This window comes from Lithobates pipiens, unplaced genomic scaffold (genome assembly GCF_037356315.1).
Source record: "Lithobates pipiens isolate NorthernLeopardFrog02 unplaced genomic scaffold, aLitPip1_a1.2 Scaffold_28, whole genome shotgun sequence".
NCBI classification, from domain to species: domain Eukaryota; kingdom Metazoa; phylum Chordata; class Amphibia; order Anura; family Ranidae; genus Lithobates; species Lithobates pipiens.
The window spans coordinates 227,222,065-227,247,334 of record NW_027507789.1 but is presented as its reverse complement, the minus strand read 5'-3'; the positions used below and the strand labels follow the sequence as shown (position 1 = coordinate 227,247,334).

Below are 25,270 nucleotides of genomic sequence, written 5' to 3'. Positions count from 1 at the left end.
GACCATCTGGTCTACAGCCAGCTCTGTGGTAACCCAGCAGCACCATTGGATCGGATCTCCGGCTTTCCGATCGCACGGGAGAGCCTGGAGAGGCGCCAGTGGGCAGCAGGAGGGCAGGGGGTGACATTCCCTCCCTTTGCCTGTAAAAGCAATCCAGCGGCTAATCAGCTCCTAGGGTGGCTTTTATCATTATAGGGAATCACCGGCTAAAAAAAAAGATACCTGGATGATGCCTGTGGGTGCACCCATCATCCAGATATCTCCACTTCAAGTCCAGGATGTCATATGATATCATGCGGGCGGGAAGTGGTTCATTTACAGGGGTTTCTTCTCACTTCCTGTTTTGACTATGGGACAGGAAATCAAGGAAAATCTCCCCAATGTGACACAGACGGGGAAAATAAAAATCTGACAGGGGTCATAACCCTCCTTTGCTCTATTCAAAATGATAAAAAACTTTTCCTACAGGTTCTTCCTAAAAAATACATTTTTACAAATTATGTTTTAAAAAAAATAATGGAATAGGGAGTCCTGGGGGGGGGGGGGGGATCCCCTTCCTGCTGCATAAAATGGTCTTTGTGTCTGCATGATGATGTCTGATTAACTGGCGGATCTTTCCTCATATCAGACATAGAATCAGTAGTGGCCTATCCATAGAGAGGGTTCCCTAATCCATGCGCCCAGCCCCCTAATCTACACGCAACGCGGCGGACGCATGGATTTCAATGTTTTTTTTTTTTTTTTTTGCACATGATTAGAGCCTGAGGCTCTAATTGGCTTCAAAAAAGGGTGGGCTCTGCGCCCTGAGTGTGACAATAGCAAATTAATATTCACTATTGTCTTCTCCTCCTGGCCAATCGGGAAGCGGGTCTTAAGACCTGATTGGCTGAGAGGAGAAGCGACCGTATTGGCTGGGAGCAGAGGGGAAGCCGCCAAAGCTGTTCATGGCCTGGAATGGGTGCGGGGCTGGTCAATGGGCGAGCGACTGAGTTGGGGGGGGTGGGATTTGTTCACCGATTGACAGGGGGGATAGGAGGTTTGATCGATTGACTGAAAAGGGGGGGTGGGTGGTTTGTTTGCTGCCCCCCCCCACCCCCCAAAAAATGGAGCACCACCACCACTGCATAGAATTGTAACAACTGTCTGTAGACATTATTGGCAGGGGCGGCCCATCCATTAAGGACGCACGTGGCGCCGCCCCCCCGTCCATCGCTGCCATCCGCCCGGCCCCTTTCTGGACACCTGCGCATGGATTCCAATGGGGGGGGGGGGGGCTGTTTTTTTTTTTTTTTTTGAAGCACCAATTAGAGCCAGAAGCTCTAATAGGCTTCAATATAAAGTGGGCTCGGGTCACAGAGAGTGCGCGCCGATCCCACCCAGGTGTGTTACAACAGCAAATGAACATGGGCTGTTGTAACACTCCCGGCCAATCAGGAAGCAGGTTTGGACACTGATTGGCTGAAAGGACAGGCAATCCTATTGGAGGAGGGGAGGACCTGGAAGCCGCCATGGAGGAGAGGACACGGAGCCGCCGCACCACGCTGCCTGCTACCCGCCACTTTAAGTACCAGACCGACCGACAAACAATGGGGGGGGGGGGGTGCAGGGTTGTTTGCAGTGCTTCCCCCCAAATAAAAAAAAACACCAGCCGCCACTGATTATTGGACATTTTCCAGTCAGTTGCAGCATTTCTGGAAGTGTCTGACACGCTCAGCCAGTGACAAGACAATAATACTGAGTGGCGTCTGAATGTGTAGGAGAAGCATTGAGGGAAAATTACCTGGTGATAAAACCGACTTTACCGCCCCGTCCCTGACACGGAATTGTGCATTTCATCCCCCATAAATAAAGGCGGCCGTGGCGGCCTGACACTCATTTTCCTGAAGGATTAACGCACTCTTCTGAGGAGCTCGCCGCGACCGACGACAGGAGCCCCGTGTCTCATGAGGAACGCGACTTTATCAGCTTGACATTCTCTGCATAAAACAGGATGTTGCTCACCGTTCCTCGCATTATTTCCTTTCCAGATCAGTGGAGTATTTTTAATAAGTTTAATGCTGACGAGAGGAAGTAGAGAAAAGGACCTCGGGATGCGGAGAGCAATCATTGGGGCCGACTCTAAAGAGCTTCTCTGGCTAAACTGCAACTGAGTTTCCACATACAGGGCATACAGGAAAGTATTCACAGCGCTTCACTTTTTACACATTTTGTTATGTTACAGCCTTATTCCAAAATGGATTCTATTCATTATTTTCCCTAAATTTCTAAAATACAAATAATGACAACGTGGGAGAAGATTGTTTGAAATTTTTGAAAATGTATTTAAAAAAAAAAGAAAAACAAATCCCATGTACAGAAGTATCGCAGGCTCCTCCCATGTATATAAGTATCACAGACTCCTCCCATGTACATAAGTATCGCAGACTCCTCCCATGTACAGAAGTATCGCAGGCTCCTCCCATGTATATAAGTATCACAGACTCCTCCCATGTACATAAGTATCGCAGACTCCTCCCATGTACAGAAGTATCACAGGCTCCTCCCATGTACAGAAGTATCACAGGCTCCTCCCATGTACAGAAGTATCACAGGCTCCTCCCATGTACAGAAGTATCATAGACTCCTCCCATGTACAGAAGTATCACAGGCTCCTCCCATGTACAGAAGTATCACAGGCTCCTCCCATGTACACAAGTATCACAGGCTCCTCCCATGTACATAATTATCACAGGCCCCTCCCATGTATATAAGTATCACAGGCTCCTCCCTTGTACACAAGTATCACAGGCTCCTCCCATGTACACAAGTATCACAGGCTCCTCCCATGTACATAAGTATCACAGGCTCCTCCCATGTACATAAGTATCACAGGCTCCTCCCATGTACATAATTATCACAGGCTCCTCCCATGTACAGAAGTATCACAGGCTCCTCCCATGTACATAAGTATCACAGGCTCCTCCCATGTACATAAGTATCACAGGCTCCTCCCATGTACATAAGTATCACAGGCTCCTCCCATGTACATAAGTATCACAGGCTCCTCCCATGTACAGAAGTATCACAGGCTCCTCCCATGTACATAAGTATCACAGGCTCCTCCCATGTACAGAAGTATCACAGGCTCCTCCCATGTACACAAGTATCACAGGCTCCTCCCATGTACAGAAGTATCACAGGCTCCTCCCATGTACAGAAGTATCACAGACTCCTCCCATGTACATAAGTATCACAGGCTCCTCCCATGTACAGAAGTATCACAGACTCCTCCCATGTACACAAGTATCACAGGCTCCTCCCATGTACACAAGTATCACAGGCTCCTCCCATGTACAGAAGTATCACAGACTCCTCCCATGTACACAAGTATCACAGGCTCCTCCCATGCACACAAGTATCACAGGCTCCTCCCATGTACACAAGTATCACAGGCTCCTCCCATGTACACAAGTATCACAGACTCCTCCCATGTACACAAGTATCACAGACTCCTCCCATGTACACAAGTATCACAGACTCCTCCCATGTACACAAGTATCACAGGCTCCTCCCATGCACACAAGTATCACAGGCTCCTCCCATGTACACAAGTATCACAGGCTCCTCCCATGTACACAAGTATCACAGACTCCTCCCATGTACACAAGTATCACAGACTCCTCCCATGTACACAAGTATCACAGACTCCTCCCATGTACACAAGTATCACAGACTTTGCCATGACACTCAAAATTGATCTCAGGTCCATCCGGTTTCCATTGATCATCCTTGAGATGTTTCTACAACTTGATTGGAGTCCATCTGTGGTAAATTCAGGTGATTGGACGTGATTTGGAAAGGCACACACCTGTCTATAGAAGGTCCCACAGGTAACAGTGCATGTCAGAGCACAATCCAAGCCATGAAGTCCAAGGAATTGTCTGTAGACCTCTGAGCAGGGGCGGCCCATGCATTGTGGGTGCACGGGTGCCACCCCCCTAATCCCTGTCGCTCCCTCACGATCCTTTCGCCCGGCCCCTTTCAGGACATTTGTCGCATGGACTCTTATGGCAGTGTGGGCTGGGGGGTGATTTTTTTTTTAAGCACCTGATTAGAGCCTGAGGCTCTAATAGGCTTCAAAAAAGGGTGGGCTCGTGACGCAGAGAGTGCGCCCTGATTCCACCCTGTTGTGTGACCATAGCAAATTCATTTTTGCTGTTTTTACACCACAGTGCCTCCCCGTCAATCAGGAGGCAGGTCAGTGAGGCCTGTTTCCTGATTAGCCAAAACGCTGAGGGGAAGCACAGGCTGCAAATGATGGGCACAGGCTGCATATGATGGGCACAGAAGCTGCATATGATGGGCACAGAGGCTGTATGATGGGCACAGAATCTGCATATGATGGGCACAGGCTGGATAAGATGGGGCCAGGCTGCATATGATGGGCACAGAAGTTGCATATGATGGGCTCAGGCTGCATAGGATGTGCACAGAAGCTGCATATGATGGGCACAGGCTGCATATGATGGGCACAGAGGCTGTATGATGGGCACAGAAGCTACATATGATGGGCACAGGCTGCATAAGATGGGCCCAGGCTGCATATGATGGGCCCAGAAGTTGCATATGATGGACACAGGCTGTATATAATGGGCACAGAAGTTGCATATGATGGGCACAGGCTGCATATGATGGGCACAGGCTGGATAAGATGGGCCCAGGCTGCATATGATGGGCACAGACTGCATATGATGGGCACAGAAGTTGCATATGATGGACTCAGGCTGCATAAGATGGGCACAGAAGCTGCATATGATGGGCACAGAGGCTGTATGATGGGCACAGAAGCTACATATGATGGGCACAGGCTGCATAAGATGGGCCCAGGCTGCATATGATGGGCCCAGAAGTTGCAAATGATGGACACAGGCTGTATATAATGGGCACAGAAGTTGCATATGATGGGCACAGGCTGCATATGATGGGCCCGCTAGCAGCTGAATAGTGCTGCTAAAACGATGGTAAAGTAAATATAGCGCCGCTTTACTGCCGACGCCCACAGCACCCCAGTCTGAAAGTAGCCTAACTGTGGAGAGATAGGAGCTGGCAATTAGCCGACAGCTGAGCAGCCAGCTCAGAGAAAGAAGGGCTGAGCCCGGCCCTGACAGCGGGCCACACGGGCACTGAAGCGTGTACACCACATTAGTGGTGGCACAATCTAATACCAGGCCTAATAGTGGAAGACTTGGATGTAACTGAAGATTTAAATGTGGTAATCTTTCTGTGTCTACAGCCATTGACGCCGCAGACTTGACATTTTCCACACTTATGGTAGCCAACTAGATTTTGGAAAAGGACTGGCCTGCAAGAAGGATGCTAGGGGGCAATACGATCTCTTGGGGATGGAACTCGGGGGTAACATTGGACCTAAAACTCCATCATTCTGCAATATATGCCATTGCTTCTCTACAATTTTCTAAAAAATAGGATGTTGTGAGGAGAAGGAGGTGACAAAGGATCGTCCAAACTAGTCCCTCATCCTTCTGCCTATCTCCCAGAAGGAGACTTCTTTCAAGCTGCTGAACTAAGCTTACTGTCTCTCTTAAGGTGGTTTCTTTTCTATTAATGTCGGACCCAAGGGTATTTCTTTAAACCTATCTGCCCCAAGTTTCTTTTTTAGCTTTTTCTACACAGAGGGAATTGCTCCTCCATAGGAACTCCACCCACCCCATGCTGAAATAATCACAAGGAACGCGTATCTGTGCCATTATCAGTATCCCGTCACACCTGTCTCATCTATTGAGGTGTTTGATACCTTTTTTTACGTTAGTTCTCACTCATCCCGCAGAATCCCGTCAGGCCTCATTTTTTTTCAGTTTTGTCACCCCCTCCCCCCCTCCCCTCGAATCCCCATACTTACCTCACTGCGGAAGGAGGCATGCGTCAGCAGCAGATGTCGTTCTGTGAATTGGGTGTCTGGGCGACACACAGGAGCCTGGGCTTTTTAATATTTCTATTCCCAAAAGGGGCCATCTGGGCCCTGACGGTCCACAAAAATGTGGAAGCAGACGGCTGAAAAACAGAGTCACGACTTCAACTGGAGCAATCTGCTTCTAGCATGGGCTACATAAACACGTCTGAATAGCATTCAATAATGTATAATAGGGATAGGCAGGAAGGGTTCATTTTATGGACAGAATGTAATTTTTGCAAAGAATTTGCAACATTGGCAAAAGGAATGTTGGGACTTTATATGACAAGTGCAGCTAAGAAGATAAAGGTTAAAATCACGTGATCATGGGCTCCAAACATGTAAACATTACGTCAAAAAATGTATAATAATAACATGGTAGTATAGTTCAATAGAATCTGAGTAATTTAATATATACATAATAATGACATATTGCGTAGCAAAAAATATAAATAATAATACAAAATGGTAATTATCGTAATATACAATTCATGGACAACATGATTTAGTTGATGATAGTAAAATATAAAATCAGTCTATAGGTAATAGAAACGTTGGTACAGGATAATGTAATTATATTAATTCATAAGCAACAATCATGTAAACAATGAAAGAAGTAAATAAAATATCATGATAAATAAAATTAATAAATAAAAAATAATAATAAAAAGTGATAATGAAATTAAAATCAGTAATTGCAGAGTCTCAAGATCACATAATGTTGAAGATGTAGCATAAGGCTAGGGCTCTACGCGTTTCGTGGGGACTCCCACTCATCAGGAGCAGTAAACAAGTACAAGGGTCTATAATAAAAAAAAGTAGAAGGTCACAAAGTGAACATTTGCTGGACAAAAAGGAAGGAGAGGCAAGAGTGTACTCAAACATTCTTACCTATAATTACGTAAAAGTATAATATAATTCAAAATGGAGGACGAACTGGGGGGAAACAGAGCCTCCCCCGGAGCTGAGGCTACACAGGTAGGGCCACATCGAGGCACAGGGCAGCAGCAGAAGGAGCACCAAAAGTGAGTATTTCATGATGAGGTGTGTGGATACCATTAAGTTGTGAATTTACTGTGGAAAGAGTGATTATGGTTAGTGTATACAGCCTATCCATGTGCCCAAATTTACAACAAATATAATTAAAGAAAACCCTGTGAAAAACTGGTAACCAAAGAATGTAAATATCAGTGACCTGAAAAAATTATTTGTTCTCTGCTGACTTTTCCCCAAATACTGTATAAAATTGGCCATAGACTTTAGACAATGGTTAGACATGTAAGCGTGGTGCAAATGGCATCGGCCACAAACGGAAATACATGTGTAGGCAGAGGGAGGAGGTAGGCAGAACACATGGAGCTGGCCCAAAAAAAAACACATCAACATTCTATCATCTCCCAATCATACCATACTACCCGTGTAACATTATCTTATATCAATTTACTATTATTCCCAGCATAGCAACTGAAATATAAAATTAAGTGTATAGTAGATGTACCCTTGATGTGTAATCGGTGAGGAGTTTCTTTTTTGAATGAACTATAACATCTTGTATATGAGATCAAACATTCATAGATATTATTGGTCAAAAAAGAATACAGCCCACGCGTTTCAGGTGATCAGGGAACCCCCTTTTTTGGGGCTCTGAGGAATGTTGGAAGATGGAAACTGTTGGGTTAATATTTCTGGGTTGTGGAGTCATTTTTAGTAGAACCAACACATGCTGAAATAGACTCATCAACCCGGAAGCTATAATCCAGCACTTTCCGATATTCCTCAAAGCCCTGAAATAGAAGGTGGCGTGATCACCCAACACGTGTTGGCTGTATTCTTTTTTTTTGATCATTTGTATAAAAGTGATTTTGGATCTAAAATACTAAGTATTATGACCTTTATATACCTGGTGCTCCTCACACATTGAGGTTATGTTGCCGCTGAACCAACCCTTGACTAGTTGCTCCCGGAGTTGAGCAGCGGAAGTCATATCAACAGTCAGTTCTCCCCACCCCTGTTTGAACCCCTCCCCCCCCCCCCCCCCACAAATGATTCCTTGTAGATTGCCAACCAGGGGTTCCCCAGGGTGCAGCATCAAAACCCCAGCCTGCTTCTTCACCAGGGTGTCAGAAACCATGAACCAGACCGAGACAGAAGTACAGTAAAATCACACTTGTTTATTAGTAAAAATAAAAAGGTAAATAGAGTAAGCATACTCAAAGCATAGCCAGAGTTCAGTAACCAGATCTGGTAATCGGCCAAGCCAGAGTTCAGTAACCAGATCTGGTAATCGGCCAAGCCAGAGTTCAGTAACCAGATCTGGTAATCGGCCAAGCCAGAGTTCAGTAACCAGATCTCGTAATCAGCCAGGCCAGAAGTCAGGGATCCAAGTAGAGGAACAGCAAGCAGGATAAGGAGCCAGAAGGGATGTCAGGAACAGAAGAGATGGTTTCTAGTAATGTGACCAAGGCGAAAGGCAGAGATGAAGTGAGCTGGACAGCTTTAAGTAGGCAGGATCAGGAACAACTGGGTAACTGTGGAGAAAGATGATAGCTGGCAATTAGCCGACAGCTGAGCGACCAGCTCAGAGAAGGAAGGGCTGAGCCCAGCCCTGACTCAGGGCCTCTGATGGGGGGGATGGACTTGCACAACCCCAGGTATGCCCAGCTGATTATACGGAGACCATCCTCCGTTTTTGGAGTACAGATGGCAGGAGACAGAAGAGGATCCAGTAACCAAGCTGAGGTCAGGGCGGGTGGCAGGCAAGCAAAAACGGAAGACAAAGCCGGGGTCAGTACACTGAAAGTCAGACACTGCATACACAAAACACTAGGCAAACTGGAGCTCAGAGAACTAGGAAGTTGCTCAGGCAACGCAGGCTGCATTGAACATGTCTTATATTGGAAAGCAAATTAGGAGGCGGGCCAGGAAGTGAGAGAGGGAAGGAAATAAAATCCCACAGAATTGCAGGCAATGCCCATAGGTGAGCACAGAAGCCAAACACATGTGAAAAGAATCATAAGTCTAACGCAGTCTTTTTCAACCAGGCCACCGTGGCACCCTGGTCGACACATGCCGGGTCGAGGTTGCCTGAGGTGGCTCAGCTAAGCAGGAGGAATTGCACCACTCGCTATCCAGAGCTTTGATATCACATGACTGATTGATGCTACTTTCTGGTAAAGCTTATTTGATCTTCTCCCCTGGGTGGTGGATGCACACACAGCATTGACTCCTTTATCCCTACACTCCTGGATTCCTTCCCATCAACACATACAAATGGATTCATGTTCTAATCCCCAATGGGACTCTGCTACAATTTGCACAGCGCACTTTATTTAGAGACGCGATCAATCAGATGACGGTGTAATGCCCCATACACACGGTCGGAAACTCAGACGGAAAAAGTCAGATCAGTTTATGTTGTCAGAAAATCCGATCGTGTGTGGGCTCTATCGGACTTTTTTCTGTCGGAATTTTCCGACGGAAAAAGTTTGAGAGCTGGATTTAAAATTTTCCGACAACAAAATCCGATCGGACTTTTGACCGATCGTGTGTAGAGAATTCCGACGCACGATGCTCGAAAAAAAATTGGAGACGAAAGCTAAGTGCTACTGGCCTCTACGAGCGTCACCTCGTTCCGAACGATCGGATTTTCCGACAACTTTGTGCGACCGTTTTTTCCATCTTTAAAGGGCCACACCAGTTGCTGAATTTCCAGACTTGTTTATTGGATTATGTGGTCACTTGGACTGGAGTGTAATTGCACATTTTGGGGAATGTGTGCTGAATAATCATCTGAACAGTACCAATAGACTTCTTTCTTGCTTTTCTCTCTTTTGGTGGATTCACTTATCACCTTGGTTTGATATCGAGCACTTTCTGTACTTTTTATTAAATTTTTTTTTTTTTTTTTATGCTTCATATATACAGTGCCTTGCGAAAGTATTCGGCCCCCTTGAACTTTTCAACCTTTTGCCACATTTCAGGCTTCAAACATAAAGATATAAAATTGTTATTTTTTGTGAAGAATCACCAACAAGTGGGACACAATTGTGAAGTGGAACGAAATCTATTGGATTTTTGAAACTTTTTTAACTAATAAAAAAATGAAAAGTGGGGCGTGCAAAATGATTCGGCCCCCTTGTGTTAATACTTTGTAGAGCCACCTTTTGCTGCGATTACAGCTGCAAGTCGCTTGGGGTATGTCTCTATCAGTTTTGCACATCGAGAGACTGAAATTCTTGCCCATTCTTCCTTGCAAAACAGCTGGAGCTCAGTGAGGTTGGATGGAGAGCGTTTGTGAACAGCAGTTTTCAGCTCTTTCCACAGATTCTCGATTGGATTCAGGTCTGGACTTTGACTTGGCCATTCTAACACCTGGATACGTTTATTTGTGAACCATTCCTTTGTAGATTTTGCTGTATGTTTGGGATCATTGTCTTGTTGGAAGATAAATCTCCGTCCCAGTTTCAGGTCTTTTGCAGACTCCAACAGGTTTTCATCCAGAATGGTCCTGTATTTGGCTGCATCCATCTTCTCCTCAATTTTAACCATCTTCCCTGTCCCTGCTGAAGAAAAGCAGGCCCAAACCATGATGCTGCCACCACCATGTGTGACAGTGGGGATGGTGTGTTGAGGGTGATGAGCCGTGTTGCTTTTACGCCAAACATATCGTTTTGCATTGTGGGAAAAAAGTTGGATTTTGGTTTCATCTGACCAGAGCACCTTCTTCCACATGTTTGGTGTGTCTCCCAGGTGGCTTGTGGCAAACTTTAGACGAGACTTTTTATGGATATCTTTGAGAAATGGCTTTCTTCTTGCCACTCTTCCATAAAGGGCAGATTTGTGCAGTGTACGACTGATTGTTGTCCTATGGACAGACTCTCCCACCTCAGCTGTAGTTCTCTGCAGTTCATCCAGAGTGATCATGGGCCTCTTGGCTGCATCTTTGATCAGTCTTCTCCTTGTCTGAGCTGAAAGTTTAGAGGGACGGCCAGGTCTTGGTAGATTTGCAGTGGTCTGATACTCCTTCCATTTCAAAATGATGGCTTGCACAGTGCTCCTTGGGATGTTTAAAGCTTGGGAAATCTTTTTGCATCCAAATCCGGCTTTAAAGCAGGAGTCCGCCGGGACTCCGCGTTTTTTTTTTTTTTTTTTAAAGTCAGCAGCTACAAATACTGCAGCTGCTGACTTTTAAAATAGTGTCACTTACCTGTCCAGCGCGCCCGCGATGTCGGCACCCGAAGCCGATCTCTAGATCGACACTCGAGTGCTGCCGCCGCCATCTTGGGTATGGGAATCAGGAAATGGAGCCTTTCGGCTTCATTTCCCGGTTCCCTACTGCGCATGCGCGAGCCGCGCTGCGCAATGAGGACGGTCCCCGCTGCCTCTGGGATCTGTGTGTTTCCCAGCAGGCAGCGGGGCACTTGCGGAAGGGGGCGTAATGTACGCCCCTTTCCGCAGAGAGCTAGCCCGGAAGTGGGTGCAGTTACCTGGATTATCCAGGTAACTGCACCCCCCCTCCCCCCTGAAAGGTGCCAATTGTGGCGCCGGAGGGGGGGAGGAATCTGATGAGCGGAAGGTCCATTTTAGGGTGGACCTCCGCTTTAAACTTCTCCACAACAGTATTACGGACCTGCCTGGTGTGTTCCTTGGTCTTCATGATGCTCGTTGCGATTTCAACAGAACCCTGAGACTATCACAGAGCAGGTGCATTTATACAGAGACTTGATTACACACAGGTGGATTCTATTTATCACCATCAGTCATTTAGGACAACATTGGATCATTCAGAGATCCTCGCTGAACTTCTGGAGTCAGTTTGCTGCACTGAAAGTAAAGGGGGCCGAATAATTTTGCACGCACCACTTTTCAGTTTTTTATTTGCTAAAAAAGTTTAAATTATCCAATAGATTTCGTTCCACTTCACAATTGTGTCCCACTTGTTGGTGATTCTTCACAAAAAATTTACATTTTATATCTTTATGTTTGAAGCCTGAAATGTGGCAAAAGGTTGAAAAGTTCAAGGGGGCCGAATACTTTCGCAAGGCACTGTATTTGATATTTTGTTTATTGCAACATAGCGCTACACTTTTCGTTTTATACTTACACTGATGCTCTTTGTCTATAGCAGTGTTGGCTGCTAGGTTGTATAATGATTTTTTCTTTATTCACAGTGCGACCGTGCGTATGCAAGACTAGTTTCGGGCCAAAATCCTTCGGAAATAATCCGACGGATTTTGTGGTCGGAATGTCCGACCGTGTGTACGGGGCATTAGCGTTTTTTTTTGTATACGCTAATCACAATTTATTTTGTATATCTCGGTGTGTTGATATGTCAATACTCATCATTTGATTTGCTGCACTGTTTTTATTTTATTCATTCACACAATTTTTGTTCGGATTGTAGTGATGGCCGCGATTGTTTATTTATAGGTATATAGCGCAGTATTTTTTATATGAATTTCTCGTACTCCATTATAACTCCTTACTGACGTTCGGTGCGATTGAAGCGCAGATTGATGTAACGCACACAGTTAAATTAAACAGCTTTTTTTTTTTTTTTTTTTAACCGTCAACAAAGCAGCGTCTCGTGAATCCTTTGATCTTATAATATAGAAACTCCATCTTGCAGATCAATTTAGTGAACATAAAAAAAAAAAAAAAAAAAAAATTGAAAGCAATTTGTCGCTCCTGCGCTCCAGCCGGGATTAAAGAGGCGAGAAAGCCGTCGCTCGCTCTGCGCCGCTTATGCGGTTCACATGTCACGCACTGTTGCCCGTCTTTAAAGCCATCAGCGTTTTTTTATTTTTATTATTTTTGTATTTTTTTTTTGTGGTAATAACCCGGGGAAGTTTTTATTCCGTCCGACCTGCTGGAGCCTTCAAGTCAGACGACGCAGATTCGCAAAAAAAAAAAAAAAGACAATTTTCTACGGCTTGGAAAGGTGTAATGAAAGCGCCGGCGTCTCCGGGAGAAATGAGGGTTTTCTTTTTAATGTCCTAGACACAGCAATCAATTTCGGGACAATGCCTTATTTTTTTTTTTTTATAAATCTCCGCTTAACGCAAAACACGGCAGAGTCATCATTGTGTATTACAGCAATTTATGGAGCCGGAGAGGAACGGAAAAGGAAAATGTCATCTGGGCTGTTGGGATTGGGCCTAAAGGAGTAGTAGAGATGAGATGGGGATGATGATGTTTTTATATTTTTTTCCCATTAATATTAGTAGCAGTTTATATTTTATGTATTTAGTAACATTTCCAGTCCTACAGAGATTCCATTGATCGCACTCATGACCACACTTTTACAGCTTTTAACCACTTGCCGACCAGCCGCCACAGTTTTACTGCGGCAGAATGGGGCAGGTAGGCGAAACGACGTTATGTTACGTCGCTTCACCCTGTGGCCACTAGGGGCATGCGCGTGCCTGCTGCTTGCCCCCCTGGAGCTGATGCAAAAAGCGATGACCGACAGGTACCCACGATCGCTCGTGACACAGCGAGAACCAGGTAAACACACAGATCCCCGATTCTCTGAGGGGAGAAGAGACCGATCATATGTTCATACAAAGTATGAACAGCGATCTCTCTGTTCCGCCACTAGGAGGCGCACTCGTGCTCGCTGCTCGCCACCCTGGAGCTGATGCGAGGCGCGATGACCGACGGGTACCCGCGATCGCTTGTGACACAGCGAGAACCAGGTAAACACACAGATCCCCGATTCTCTGAGGGGAGAAGAGACCGATCGTGTGTTCATACAAAGTACGAACAGCGATCTCTCTGTTCCGCCACTAGGGGCGCGCATGCCCGCTGCTCCCCCCGGAGCCGATGCGAGGCGCGATGACTGCCGGGCACCCGCGACTGCTCGTAGTACAGCGAGAACTGGGAAAAAAAACACAGATTTCCGGGTCTCTGAGGGGAGAAGAGATCGATCGTGTGTTCATACAAAGTACAAACTGCAATCTCTCTGTTCCGCCACTAGGGGGAGCATGCGTGCCCGCAGCTCGACCCCCTGGAGCTGATGCGAAGCGCGATGACCGACGGGTACCCGCGATCGCTCGTGACACAGCGCGAACCTAGTAAACACACAGATCCCCTGTTCTCTGAGGGGAGAAGAGACCGATCGTGTGTTCATACAAAGTACGAACAGCGATCTCTCTGTTTCGCCACTAGGGGTGTGCGTGCCCGCTGCTCCCCCCCCCCCCCAAGCCGATGCGAGGCGCGATGACCGCCGGGCACCCGCGATTGCTTGTAGTACAGCGAGAATCGGGTAAACGCACAGATTTCCGGTTCTCTGAGGGGAGAAGAGACCGATCGTGTGTTCATACAAAGTACGAACAGCGCTCTCTCTGTTCCACCACTAGGGGGAGCATGCGTGCCCGCAGCTCGACCCCCTGTAGCTGATGCGAGGCGCGATGACCGACGGGCACCCGCGATCGCTCGTGACACAGCGAGAACCTGGTAAACACATAGATCCCCTGTTCTCTGAGGGGAGAAGAGACCGATCGTGTGTTCATACAAAGTAAGAACAGCAATCTCTCTGTTCCACCACTAGGGGGAGCATGCGTGCCCGCAACTCGACCCCCTGGAGCTGATGCGAGGCGCGATGACCGACGGGCACCCGCAATCGCTCGTGACACAGCGAGAACCTGGTAAACAGACAGATCCCTTGTTGTCTGAGGAGAGAAGAGACCGAGCGATCTCTCTGTTTCCCTAGCATGTCCCATCCCCCCCCCCACAGTTAGAACACACCTAGGGAAGACAAAAATAGGGGAGAGGTCAGCGCCGAAGAAAAGACACAACATAACAACAGTACCAACAGCCCTATAAATGATAGAACAAATGGATTTGGGAGAATGAGACTTCAAAGGTACATCATATACAAAACAACATAAAGTTATAATATAAAAATATAAATATTTTTTTTTAGAAAAAGACAATGTAAAAGTAAGGACTGCAGTTACAATCGTAGTCCTGGGTATACATACATCTCCTAACCCTGACCAGTGACAGAACTGAAATCACATACAAAATATTCCCACGTCCATAACTTTCAACATGTTTCGCTGTGACAGCTTCATCAGGAAAAGAACGAGGCTATTCAATTAGGAGATATGAAACAGCAAAAAATGCACAAAAAACACAAAAATTAATACATAGCACTTACAAAAAAAATTGAACATTGAACATGTATTCATTTTTGTGTTTGTTTTTTCTTCATACATCTAAGGTTGGCCATATAACTTTGTTTTTTATTTTGTTTTGTTTTTTGTTTTAGTAGAGACCCTGGAGAATAAAATGATGGGTGTTAACATTTTATGTCATACTGTATTTGAAATATTTTTTTGGGAAAAAAACAAACAAACACTTTCCTTTAAAAAAAAAAAAAAAAGACATTAAAAGTTAGCCCAAATTTTTGTATAATGTTTAAGACGATGTTATGCCGAGATAATAGATACCTAGCATGTCACACTTTAAAACTGCGTTTGGTAATGTCATAATGTGCTGGTATGCATCACATACTAGCACATTATGTTAAACTTACCTTAAAATGAAGCTCTTCCAGCACCGAGATGTCAGATCTGCTGGCGCTTCCATCTTCACCCTTCTTGCTTCTGGGTTTGCCGACTCCGGCTCTGCGACTGGCTGGGGCCGCGATGACGTCACTCCAGAGCATGCCCTTTAACCACTTTCAGCCCCGGACCATTTTGCTGGCCAAAGACCAGACCACTTTTAGCGATTCGGCACTGCGTCGCTTTAACTGACAATTGCGCGGTCGTGCGACGTGGCTCCCAAACAAAATTGACAACTTCCCCCCCCCCCCCCCCCACAAATAGAACTTTCTTCTAGTGATATTTTTTCACCTTTGCGGTTTTTATTTTTTTGCGCAATAAACCAAAAAAAGAGAGCGACAATTTTGAAAAAAACACATTATTTTTGACTTTTTGCTATAATAAATATCCACAAAAAATGTATAAAAAAACATTTTTTTCTTCAGTTTACGCCGATACGTATTCTTCTACATATTTTTGGTAAAAAAAAAAAAATCGCAGTAAGCGATTATTGATTGGTTTGCGCCAAAGTTATAGCATTTACAAAATAGGGGATAGATTTATGGCATTTTTATTGATATATATTTTTTTTTTACTAGTAATGGCGGCGATCAGCGATTTTTATTGTGACGGCGACATTACGGCGGACACATCGGACATTTTTGACACATTTTTGGGACCATTGTCATTTATACAGCGATCAGTGCTATTTAAATGCAGTGATTCCTGTGTAAATGACACTGGCAGTGAAGGAGTTAACCACTACGTGTCAGTGTAGGGGTTAAGTGTGTCCTAGGGGCGTGTTGCTAGCTGTGGAGGGGGAGAGAGAGAGAGAGCACAGCCCCCACCTCTTCCCAGCTCTCTCCTCATTTCCTTGCCGCTTCCAGCCCTGAGCTGACAAAAGTATTGATCTGCTGTCACTACTCCTGTCAGCCTTGTAGTAGATGGAACTTGTGACTCCCCCATGCCTACAATACACGCTGCGCCAGGGGAGCAGTCGTCCCTTCCACCCACCCTTTGTCCTTGCCCTGGATGTAAGTGACTTTCTCAAAAACATTCTCTGGTGGTGAATTCATCATTGTCATTTACAACACATGCATCAGGAGGATTCCCCTGTAGTGAACTTTTGGTGAACGTCACAGTGCAAAATCCAGTGAAGCTCTGCATGGTAGCCAATCAGCTTGTTCAATTAATCTTTGACAAAAAAAAAACCCTGGAAGCTGATTGGTTTCTATGCACAGTTGCATCAGATTTTGCACTCTCCAGTTTTAGTAAATCAACTCCTTATTGTTCCAGATTTCATACATCAGAAGGGGCACTTGTGGAGAGAAGGATTAGTGTCTTAAAGAGGAATAGTTGGTATATGTGTAATTATATGGTGACCAGGGCCATTTTAATGCATGGGGCTCCAGGAGCATGGAGGCCCCATGATAATCTTGCATAACATCATACTTGCCAACTGTCCCGGATTTGTCGGGATAGTCACGCTTTTTTCTAAGCTGTCCCAGGATGGCCATGTCCAGGGCAGCGTCCCAGAACCTGTACTGTGCCCTCCCTCCTGATCCCCCCCTGTACTGTGCCCTCCTGATCCCCCCTGTACTATGTCCTCCTGATCCCCCCCCTGTACTATGTCCTCCTGATCCCCCCCCTGTACTGTGCCCTCCTGATCCCTCCCCCTGTACTGTGCCCTCCTATTCCCTCCCCCCCCGTATTGTGCCCTTCTGATCCCCCCTGTACTGTTCCCTCCTAATCCCCTTTGTATTGTGCCCTCCTAATCCCCCCCTGTAATGTGTCCTCCTGATCCCCCCTGTACTGTGCCCTCTTGATCTTCCCTGTACTGTGCTCTTCTGATCCCCCCCCCCCGTACTGTGCCTTCCTGACCCCCCCCCCCTCCTTAACAGTGCCTTCCTGACCCCCCCTGTACTGTGCCTTCCTGACCCCCCCCTCCTTTACAGTGCCTTCCTGACCCCCCCTGTACTGTGCCTTCCTGACCCCCCCCTCCTTTACAGTGCCTTCCTGACCCCCCCTATACTGTGCCTTCCCGATCCCTCCAGTACTGTGCCCTCCTGATCTCCCCCCCCCCGCTGTACTGTGCTCTCCTGATTCCAGCCCCCCCGTAGTGTGTTCTCCTGTTTCCCCCCCCCCCCTGTAGTGTGCTCTCCTGACCCTCCCCAATACCGTGCCTTCCTGACCCCCCTGTACTATGCCCTCCTGGCCCCCCTGCACTGTGCCATCCTGACCCCCCTCTACTGTGCCTTCCTGATTCCCCCCCCCCGTACTGTGCCTTCCTGATCCCCCCTATACTGTGCCCTCCTGATTCCCCCTCTGTACTGTGTCCTCCTGATCCCTCCTGTACTGTGCCCTCCTGATTACCCCCTGTACTGTGCCCTCCAGACCCCCCCCCCCCATCCTCTCCCATATTGGTCCCCCCAGACCCCCCCCCCATCTTCTCCCATACTGTGCCCTCCTGACCCTCCCCCCCCCCCCCCAAACTGTGCCCTTTGTTTTGATTAGTCTTTGATTTATGGTATGTTCTCTTACTGTTTAAAATAGATTTTATTGAAAGTACTATTAAATATGTTAATTTCTATCAACTATTCATACTTTAATTCTTTAGAGTAGGTGCGTAAATTGGGTAAGGCTGGTAAGGGCCCCAGATTATTACTTTGCCCAGGGGCCCATGATGATTTTAAGATGGCCCTGATGGTGACAATGTATAATTTTCTGTACTGCAAGATAAAACATATGCAGCATCTTGGTACATACCTCCATGATGTTTTCCAGGACCCCAAGACCTTCAAGTCGGAGAAGACAGGCCGGGGTCTCCTGAAGGAGGGCTGGAGAGAGACTCAGGAGCCAGTCATGTGTTCCTATAAGCTGGTTGCTGTGAAGTTCGAAGTGTGGGGTCTACAGACCCGGGTGGAGCAGTTTGTGCACAAGGTGAGTGATGATATGTTGGGATGAATGTCTACCCACCAGGGCTGGACTGGGACAGAAATTTGGCCCTGGACTTCATCCAGACCGGCCCACTTACATTTTGAGTGTCCCATCAACACCCCCTTACATCAGAATGTCTCATTACCAGCCCCCTTACATCAGAGTGTCCCATGAGCAGCCCCCTTACATCAGAGTGTCCCATGAGCAGCCCCCTTACATCACAGTGTCCCATCAGCACCCCCTTACATCAGAGTGTCCCATGAGCAGCCCCCTTACATCAGAGTGTCCCATGAGCAGCCCCCTTACATCAGAGTGTCCCATGAGCAGCCCCCTTACATCAGAGTGTCCCATCAGCACCCCCTTACATCAGACTCTCCCATCACCAGCCCCCTTACATCAGAGTTTCCCATCACCAGCCCCCTTACATCAGAGTCTCCCATCACCAGCCCCCTTACATCAGAGTCTCCCATCACCAGCCCCCTTACATCAGAGTGGCCCACTGAGCCATCGGCCCACCGGGAGACTCCTGGTAGACCCAATGGCCAGTACATGCCTGCTACCCACACATAATTATTTCTTTAGCATCACTGTAATGAAGAAACTTTCTTACAGCCAATAGGATCATTTAAAGGGAACGAAGAGCATGCACTTTCATTGCTAGCAAAACGTCAGTTGCCAGCTGCAATCCTATAGTTCTTAATCACACATGATTGCATTTTAAGGTGCTTGATCTAAAACCATATGAAAAGAACTCACCACTCCATGTGTAAATGATAGGCCCACTGGAACACACACCTGAGTGCTAGCCCCAGCTCGCCTCCGTGGTAAATTGTCAAAATAAGAGATGGCTGCACCTCACGTTAGCCTCTGGATGCCCTCTTGGGTATTTTCACCAAGAAGCAGCTTCCCAAGTCCTGGAACACGAGACCAATAGATCTGGCTATAGTAACCCCAAGAACCAGGCAACACCAGTTTTGGAGTACACAAAAAATAGAACTGTTTATTGGAACAAGAATACACACTTTTGTACACTTGAAGAGGAGCTTCCCCCCCTCCTGATCATATTACCCTAACAATACAAACTGTAACCAGAAACATAAATTAACATAAGGCAAATAACTAATCATTTAACCAGCCTAGGTGACTCAAAGGTTTGACCCTTCAGGTGAGCCTTGCCGTCTTCTAGCTCAGAAGACACAATCCACATTATCATAAGTATAAACACAGGACACCTTCTTACAATAGCAGGAGCCCACCAGTAGCAGACTATCCGTCTCCCACATTGTACAGTGGCCAATGTGATCAGCTCTTTCAATTAACATGTATAGTTCACAATCAAGTAAACAAGGAATAGTCTTTGTATATTTTCTGGGAGATATTGTGGATAAATATTACTGTTCCATTTGCTTGGTCACCCTGTGCCCCTAACAGACACAGGGTGACTTAGACATAAGAGAGCATGGAGAGCTGAAACAAAGGTTAAGAAACCAGGGCCTATAGTCAGTTGTCAAGAGACTAGCATTCAATCCCCTCCAAAAGCCTCTGTCACAGGTGAGTCTGTCACAGGCTCCAAGTAAAGTTTATTGGCATGTGAAAATATCCAAAATGACAACAGAGGACACCAGCAGTGGTCAAGGTAGACAACGCGTTTCACACAACAGAAATGTGCTTACTCAGAACACACCAGTCCGCGCTCTCAGCCATTGGCTGAGAGCGCTGATCCGATTCCCGATCGGCAGACATTTTTGGTCACGCCCCTTCAACAGAAGTCGGACGTTCAGCCGGATTCTGTTGATCCGGCTGCCGTACCAACATGCTGAATGTTGGCCTGCTTCTATTGAATCGGCTGATATCCCATCCGATATTTGGCCCCTGTATAGGGGGCTTTAGGAGCATTCTACCCACTGACCATCACGCTAATGTATCAAGAGTTGTAGATATGGTCATTTTAAGCGGGGGGTTCCCTGAGACTGGAAAGGTATTTCAAGGGTTCCTTCATGTTGAGAAAGGCTGCTGTAGACATTTAGTCCAGACTGTCCTTCTCATTGTTGCTTTTTATGAATCTTTCCCAAAGTCAGACATGTTTTTTTTTTTTGATTGGCAGGTGGTGAAAGATATCTTGCTAATTGGGCACCGACAAGCGTTTGCATGGATCGATGAATGGTATGGTAAGTCTGCTCACTCTCTAGAATGCAGGTTGTTGTAACCTACAGACAGACATACACTGGGATAGCGCTAGCCTTGTCTGTAGAGAAGTGATATAAATGGGACATTTTCGTTCTCTTACTTTGAGGTCGCTGTGCTGCCTCCTACACAACACCCGTGTCTTTCAAACCAGGTTCTCGTTAACCGCTTTCAAACAAATGATAAAATTGTTCGTTTTAACTACCTCAACATCGAGCGCTTTCACCCCCTTTCCTTCCCAGACCAATTTTCAGCCTTCAGCGCTGTCACACTTGGAATGAGAATTGCGCGGTCATGCAACACTGTGCCCAAAAATCTCTGTTTACATTGTGACGGGCTGTGATTGGCCGTCACGTGATCGGGAGTGCCAATCACAGCGCCCATATCCCGATCTGTGCTTGGCTGGATCACGATGACACTGGCACGGAAAGGGTTAAAGGGAATGGGTTAACATCAACAACTGTAGGGGTAGGTGCTTTAACTGTGGGAAGACAGAGATTCGTGTTCCTGCTCTGTCTTCTCTAACAGAATGGTGATCAGCCTTGCTTACATTCTGCCTCTGTCGGGAACAATCGGCGGGTCCGCTGGGACATCGGCTGTATCCAATCAGAGGGGAAGTGAAAATCATGTCCCTGTATGTGATTTTGCGCAGAAGAGCCGCCGCCCCCGCGGGGCATATACGTGGGGCGGTCGGCAAGGGGTTAAAGCAGGGGGGTCTCAAACTGGCGGCCCCTCCAGCTGTTGCGAAACTACAAGTCCCATCATGCCTCTGCCTGTGGGATTTATGCTTGTAACTGTCAGCCTTGCAATGCCTCATGGGACTTGTAGTTTTGCAACAGCTGGAGGGCCTCCAGTTTGAGACCCCTGGGTTAAAGGATAAGTTCACCTTTTACACATTTTTTTTGCAGATATTTTTTTGTTAGGAGCCTGAAAAACATTGCAACAGATCGTAGGTGAAATGCCAGGTCTGCCCGTACCTCCCATACCACCATACTGTACCTCCAATACGGGCAGGCAGTTACACTCTGACAGGAAGACTCAATAAACTAATAAAACACTTAAAGTGATTGTAAAGGGTAAATTATTATTTTATTTTTTTAAATAACAAACTTATCATATTTACCTCCACTGTGCAGCTCATTATGCACAGAGTGGCCCCCGATCCTGCTCTTCTGGGGTCCCCCGGCGGCTCTCGCGGGCTCCTCCCCGCATCAGATAACCCCCCCTAGGAGAAGCGCTGTCCCGGGGGATTACCTTGCATCCACAGAGGCCGAATGCAGGACTCGGCCCCTCCCCCGCGGCGCCTGCATCATTGGATTTGATTGACAGCAGCAGGAGCCAATGGCTACGCTGCTATCAATCTATCCAATCAAGAGTCGGGAGCCCGTGGAGAGAGAGAGAGAGAGAGAGAGACAGCACGTCCCCGCTGACTGAATGAAGGGGCTCAGGTAAGTAAGGCGGCACAGTGGTGTAGTGGTTAGCACTCTCGCCTAGCAGTAAAAAGGGTCACTGGTTCAAATCCCAACCACGACACTACCTGCATGGAGTTTGCATGTTCTCCCTGTGCCTGCATGGGTTTCCTCCGGGTACTCCGGTTTCCTCCCACACTCCAAAGACATGCAGGTAGGTTAATTGGCTTCTGTCCAAAATTGGCCCTAGTATATGAATGGGGACCTTGGATTGTCAGCTCTTTGAGGGTAGGGACTGATGTGAGCAGGGCCGGTGCCACCACTAGGCAAACTAGGCAGCCGCCTAGGGCGCACTGCTGCCTAGGGGTGCCTGGCTGCTGATTTCCCACCGTGTCTGCAGGCTGCAGCATGCAACTAACTAAGTTTCAGGCAGCTGCTTCGTCTGGCCGGTAGTGTAATTAGAGGCGCAGCACTGGAACCAGCACTAGAGGAAGCAGGGTCAATGCTTCCCGTATAGCGCCGCCTCCTGTCACATGGGTGGGGAAAAGGGGGTGGAGTCTGGGGTGAAGCCAATGGCGGCCGCAAAATTAGATTTCGCCTAGGGTGTCAAAAATCCTGGCACCAGCACTGGATGTGAGTGTACAATGTACAGGGATAGGGACAATTGTAGACACTCAGGTTGAACTGGATGGACTGGTGTCCAACCTTACTAACTATGTAACTATGTAAGTAAAACGGGGGGGGGGGGGGGCTAGGGGGCCGGTGACTGCCAGTTGTTTTTTACCTTAATGCATAGGATGCACGAGGATTTACTACCCCTTTAACAGAACAGGGCCCTGGTAGTTGGTTGAGAACTACAAGCCGGGAGCCACAAAGGCCGTCGGCACTTGTGGTTTTCACATTTACAGAACATTGTAAATGATGCGGCTGGGTGAGCCGGGGTTTTATTTTTTAGATTGTGACAGTGAGCGGGGGGGGGGGGGATTCCCCGCTTGCTGTCCAAGCAAGGGATCGGGGGTTTGCGGGGGGGTCGGTGCATCTGTAGCATGTTAAAAAATATCAACTTATACTTTAATCGCTCTGGACAGAATCCAAGGAGCTCCTCACAGGGTCACTGGGAGTGTATGTCCTGAAGCCAGGTTTGAACAGATTGGGAAATGTGAGGAGGCCCCTTAGTATTGGCATTTTTGTGCCAGGCTTTCTGTAAGGCAACTACAAGGAGCAACGTTCAGACTAGCTGGTGCTTAGAACCAAGACCACTCGTCCATCCCGTATGGGGCAGATTCAGAACCGTTCTGGAAATTAGAAGCCAGGCAGTCAGCGATACAGACATGAAAATTGTATTCATTCCCTCAGTGGGTTGCTGGAATCAATTTAAATATAAAATGACTTTGTATGATTGGAGCCTTCCTCTCCTACTTCATCATCGGGTCCTGGCAAATTGTAACTACCACCCCCCCAAGAGCTAAAAATCTTTCCCGTTGTTGTTTAGGCTGCAGGAATTACGATTCCTCGACTTTGATTTTATGATGAGAGCGACACAAAACCTTCAACTACAAAACAAGGCAGTAAATTCTTTGAATAGAACATTCAGTTTTAGTGCTGGAGAGGTGAGGTATAGGAGACAATGGAGAAATAGAGGGACAGGGGAGACTGACAGTAACGGGAAGAGTTACAGCGCCTTGAAAAAGTATTCATACCCCTTGATATTTCCCACATTTTCTCATGTTACATCCAAAAACGTAAATGTATTTTATTGGGATTTTATGTGATGGACCAACACAAAGTGTCACATCATTGTGAAGTGGAAGGAAAATTATAAATGATACAAATAAATATGTGAAAAGTGTGTGGGGGGAGGGGCATTTGTATGGCGCCCCCCGGAGTCAATACTTTGTAGAACCCCCTTTCTCTACAAGTCTTTTTGGGGGTGTCTCTACCAGCTTTGCCCATCTAGAGAGGACATTTCTGCCCATTCCTCTTCTTTGTAAAATATCTCAAGCTCTGTCAGATTGGATGGAGAGCGTCTGTGATCAGCAATTTTCAAGTCTGGCCACAGATTCTCGATGGGATTTAGGTCTGGACTGTGACTGGCCCATTCTAACACATGAATATGCTTTGATGTAAACCATTCCATTGTAGCTCTGGCTGGATGTTTCGGGTCGTTGTCCTGCTGGAAGGGGAACCTCCGCCCCGGTCTCAAGTCTTCTGCCGACTCTAACAGGTTTTCTTCTAAGATTGTCCTGTATTTGTCTCCATCCATCTTCCTATCAACTCTGACCAGCTTCCCTGTCCCTGCTGAAGAAAACCATCCCCACCACATGATGCTGCCACCACCATGTCTCACGGTGGGGATGGTGTGTTCGGGGGATGGGCGGTGTTAGTTTTCCCCACACATAGCGTTTTGCTTTTAGACCCAAAAAGTAGAATTTTGGTCTCCTCTGACCAGATCACCTTCTTCCACATGTTTGCTGCCCCTCCCCCACATGGCTTCTCACAAACTACAAACAGGACTTCTTATGACTTTCTTTCTCCAATGTCTTTCTTCTTGTCACTCTTCCATAAAGGGCAGATTTGTGGAGAGACGACTAATAGTTGTCCTGTGGACAGATTCTCCCCCCTGAGCTGTGGATCTCTGCAGCTCCTCCAGAGTTACCATGGACCTCTTGGCTCTTCTCTGATGAATGCTCTCCTTGCCCGGCCCGGTCAGTTTAGGTGGACGGTCATGTCTTGGTAGGTTTGCAGTTGTGCCCATACTCTTTCCATTTTCCAATGATGGATTGAACAGAGCTCCGTGAGATCTTCAAAGCTTGGGAGATTTTATTATAACCCAACCCTGCTTTATACTTCTCCACAACTTTATCCCTAACCTGTCTGGTGTGTTCCTTGGCCTTCATGATGCTGTTGGTTCACTAAGGTTCTCTAACAAACCTCTGGGGGCTTCACAGAACAGCTGTATTTATACTGAGATTAAATCACACACAGGTGGACTCTATTTACTATTTAGGAGACTTCTGAAGGCAATTGGTTCCTCTAGATTTTAGTTAGGGGTATCAGAGTAAAGGGGGCTGAATACAAATGCCCCTCCCCCCACACTTTTCACATATTTATTTGTATCATTTATCATTTTCCTTCCACTTCACAATTATGTGACACTTTGTGTTGGTCCATCACATAAAATCCCAATAAAATACATTTACGCTTTTGGTGGAATGTGGAAAATTTCAAGAAGTTTGAATACT

The 25,270-nt window shown here is 46.8% G+C and overlaps 1 protein-coding gene across 1 annotated transcript in view; it reads left to right on the top strand.

The window, feature by feature from the left end:
- PITPNC1 (phosphatidylinositol transfer protein cytoplasmic 1) overlaps positions 1–25,270 on the top strand; it is a 196,492-nt gene that overhangs the window by 160,819 nt on the left and 10,403 nt on the right. The window contains exons 7-8 of the mRNA XM_077460645.1: positions 18,283–18,438; positions 20,540–20,603. Coding sequence (XP_077316771.1) covers positions 18,283–18,438; positions 20,540–20,603 — 220 coding nt within the window. The remainder of the gene's footprint in view (positions 1–18,282; positions 18,439–20,539; positions 20,604–25,270) is intronic.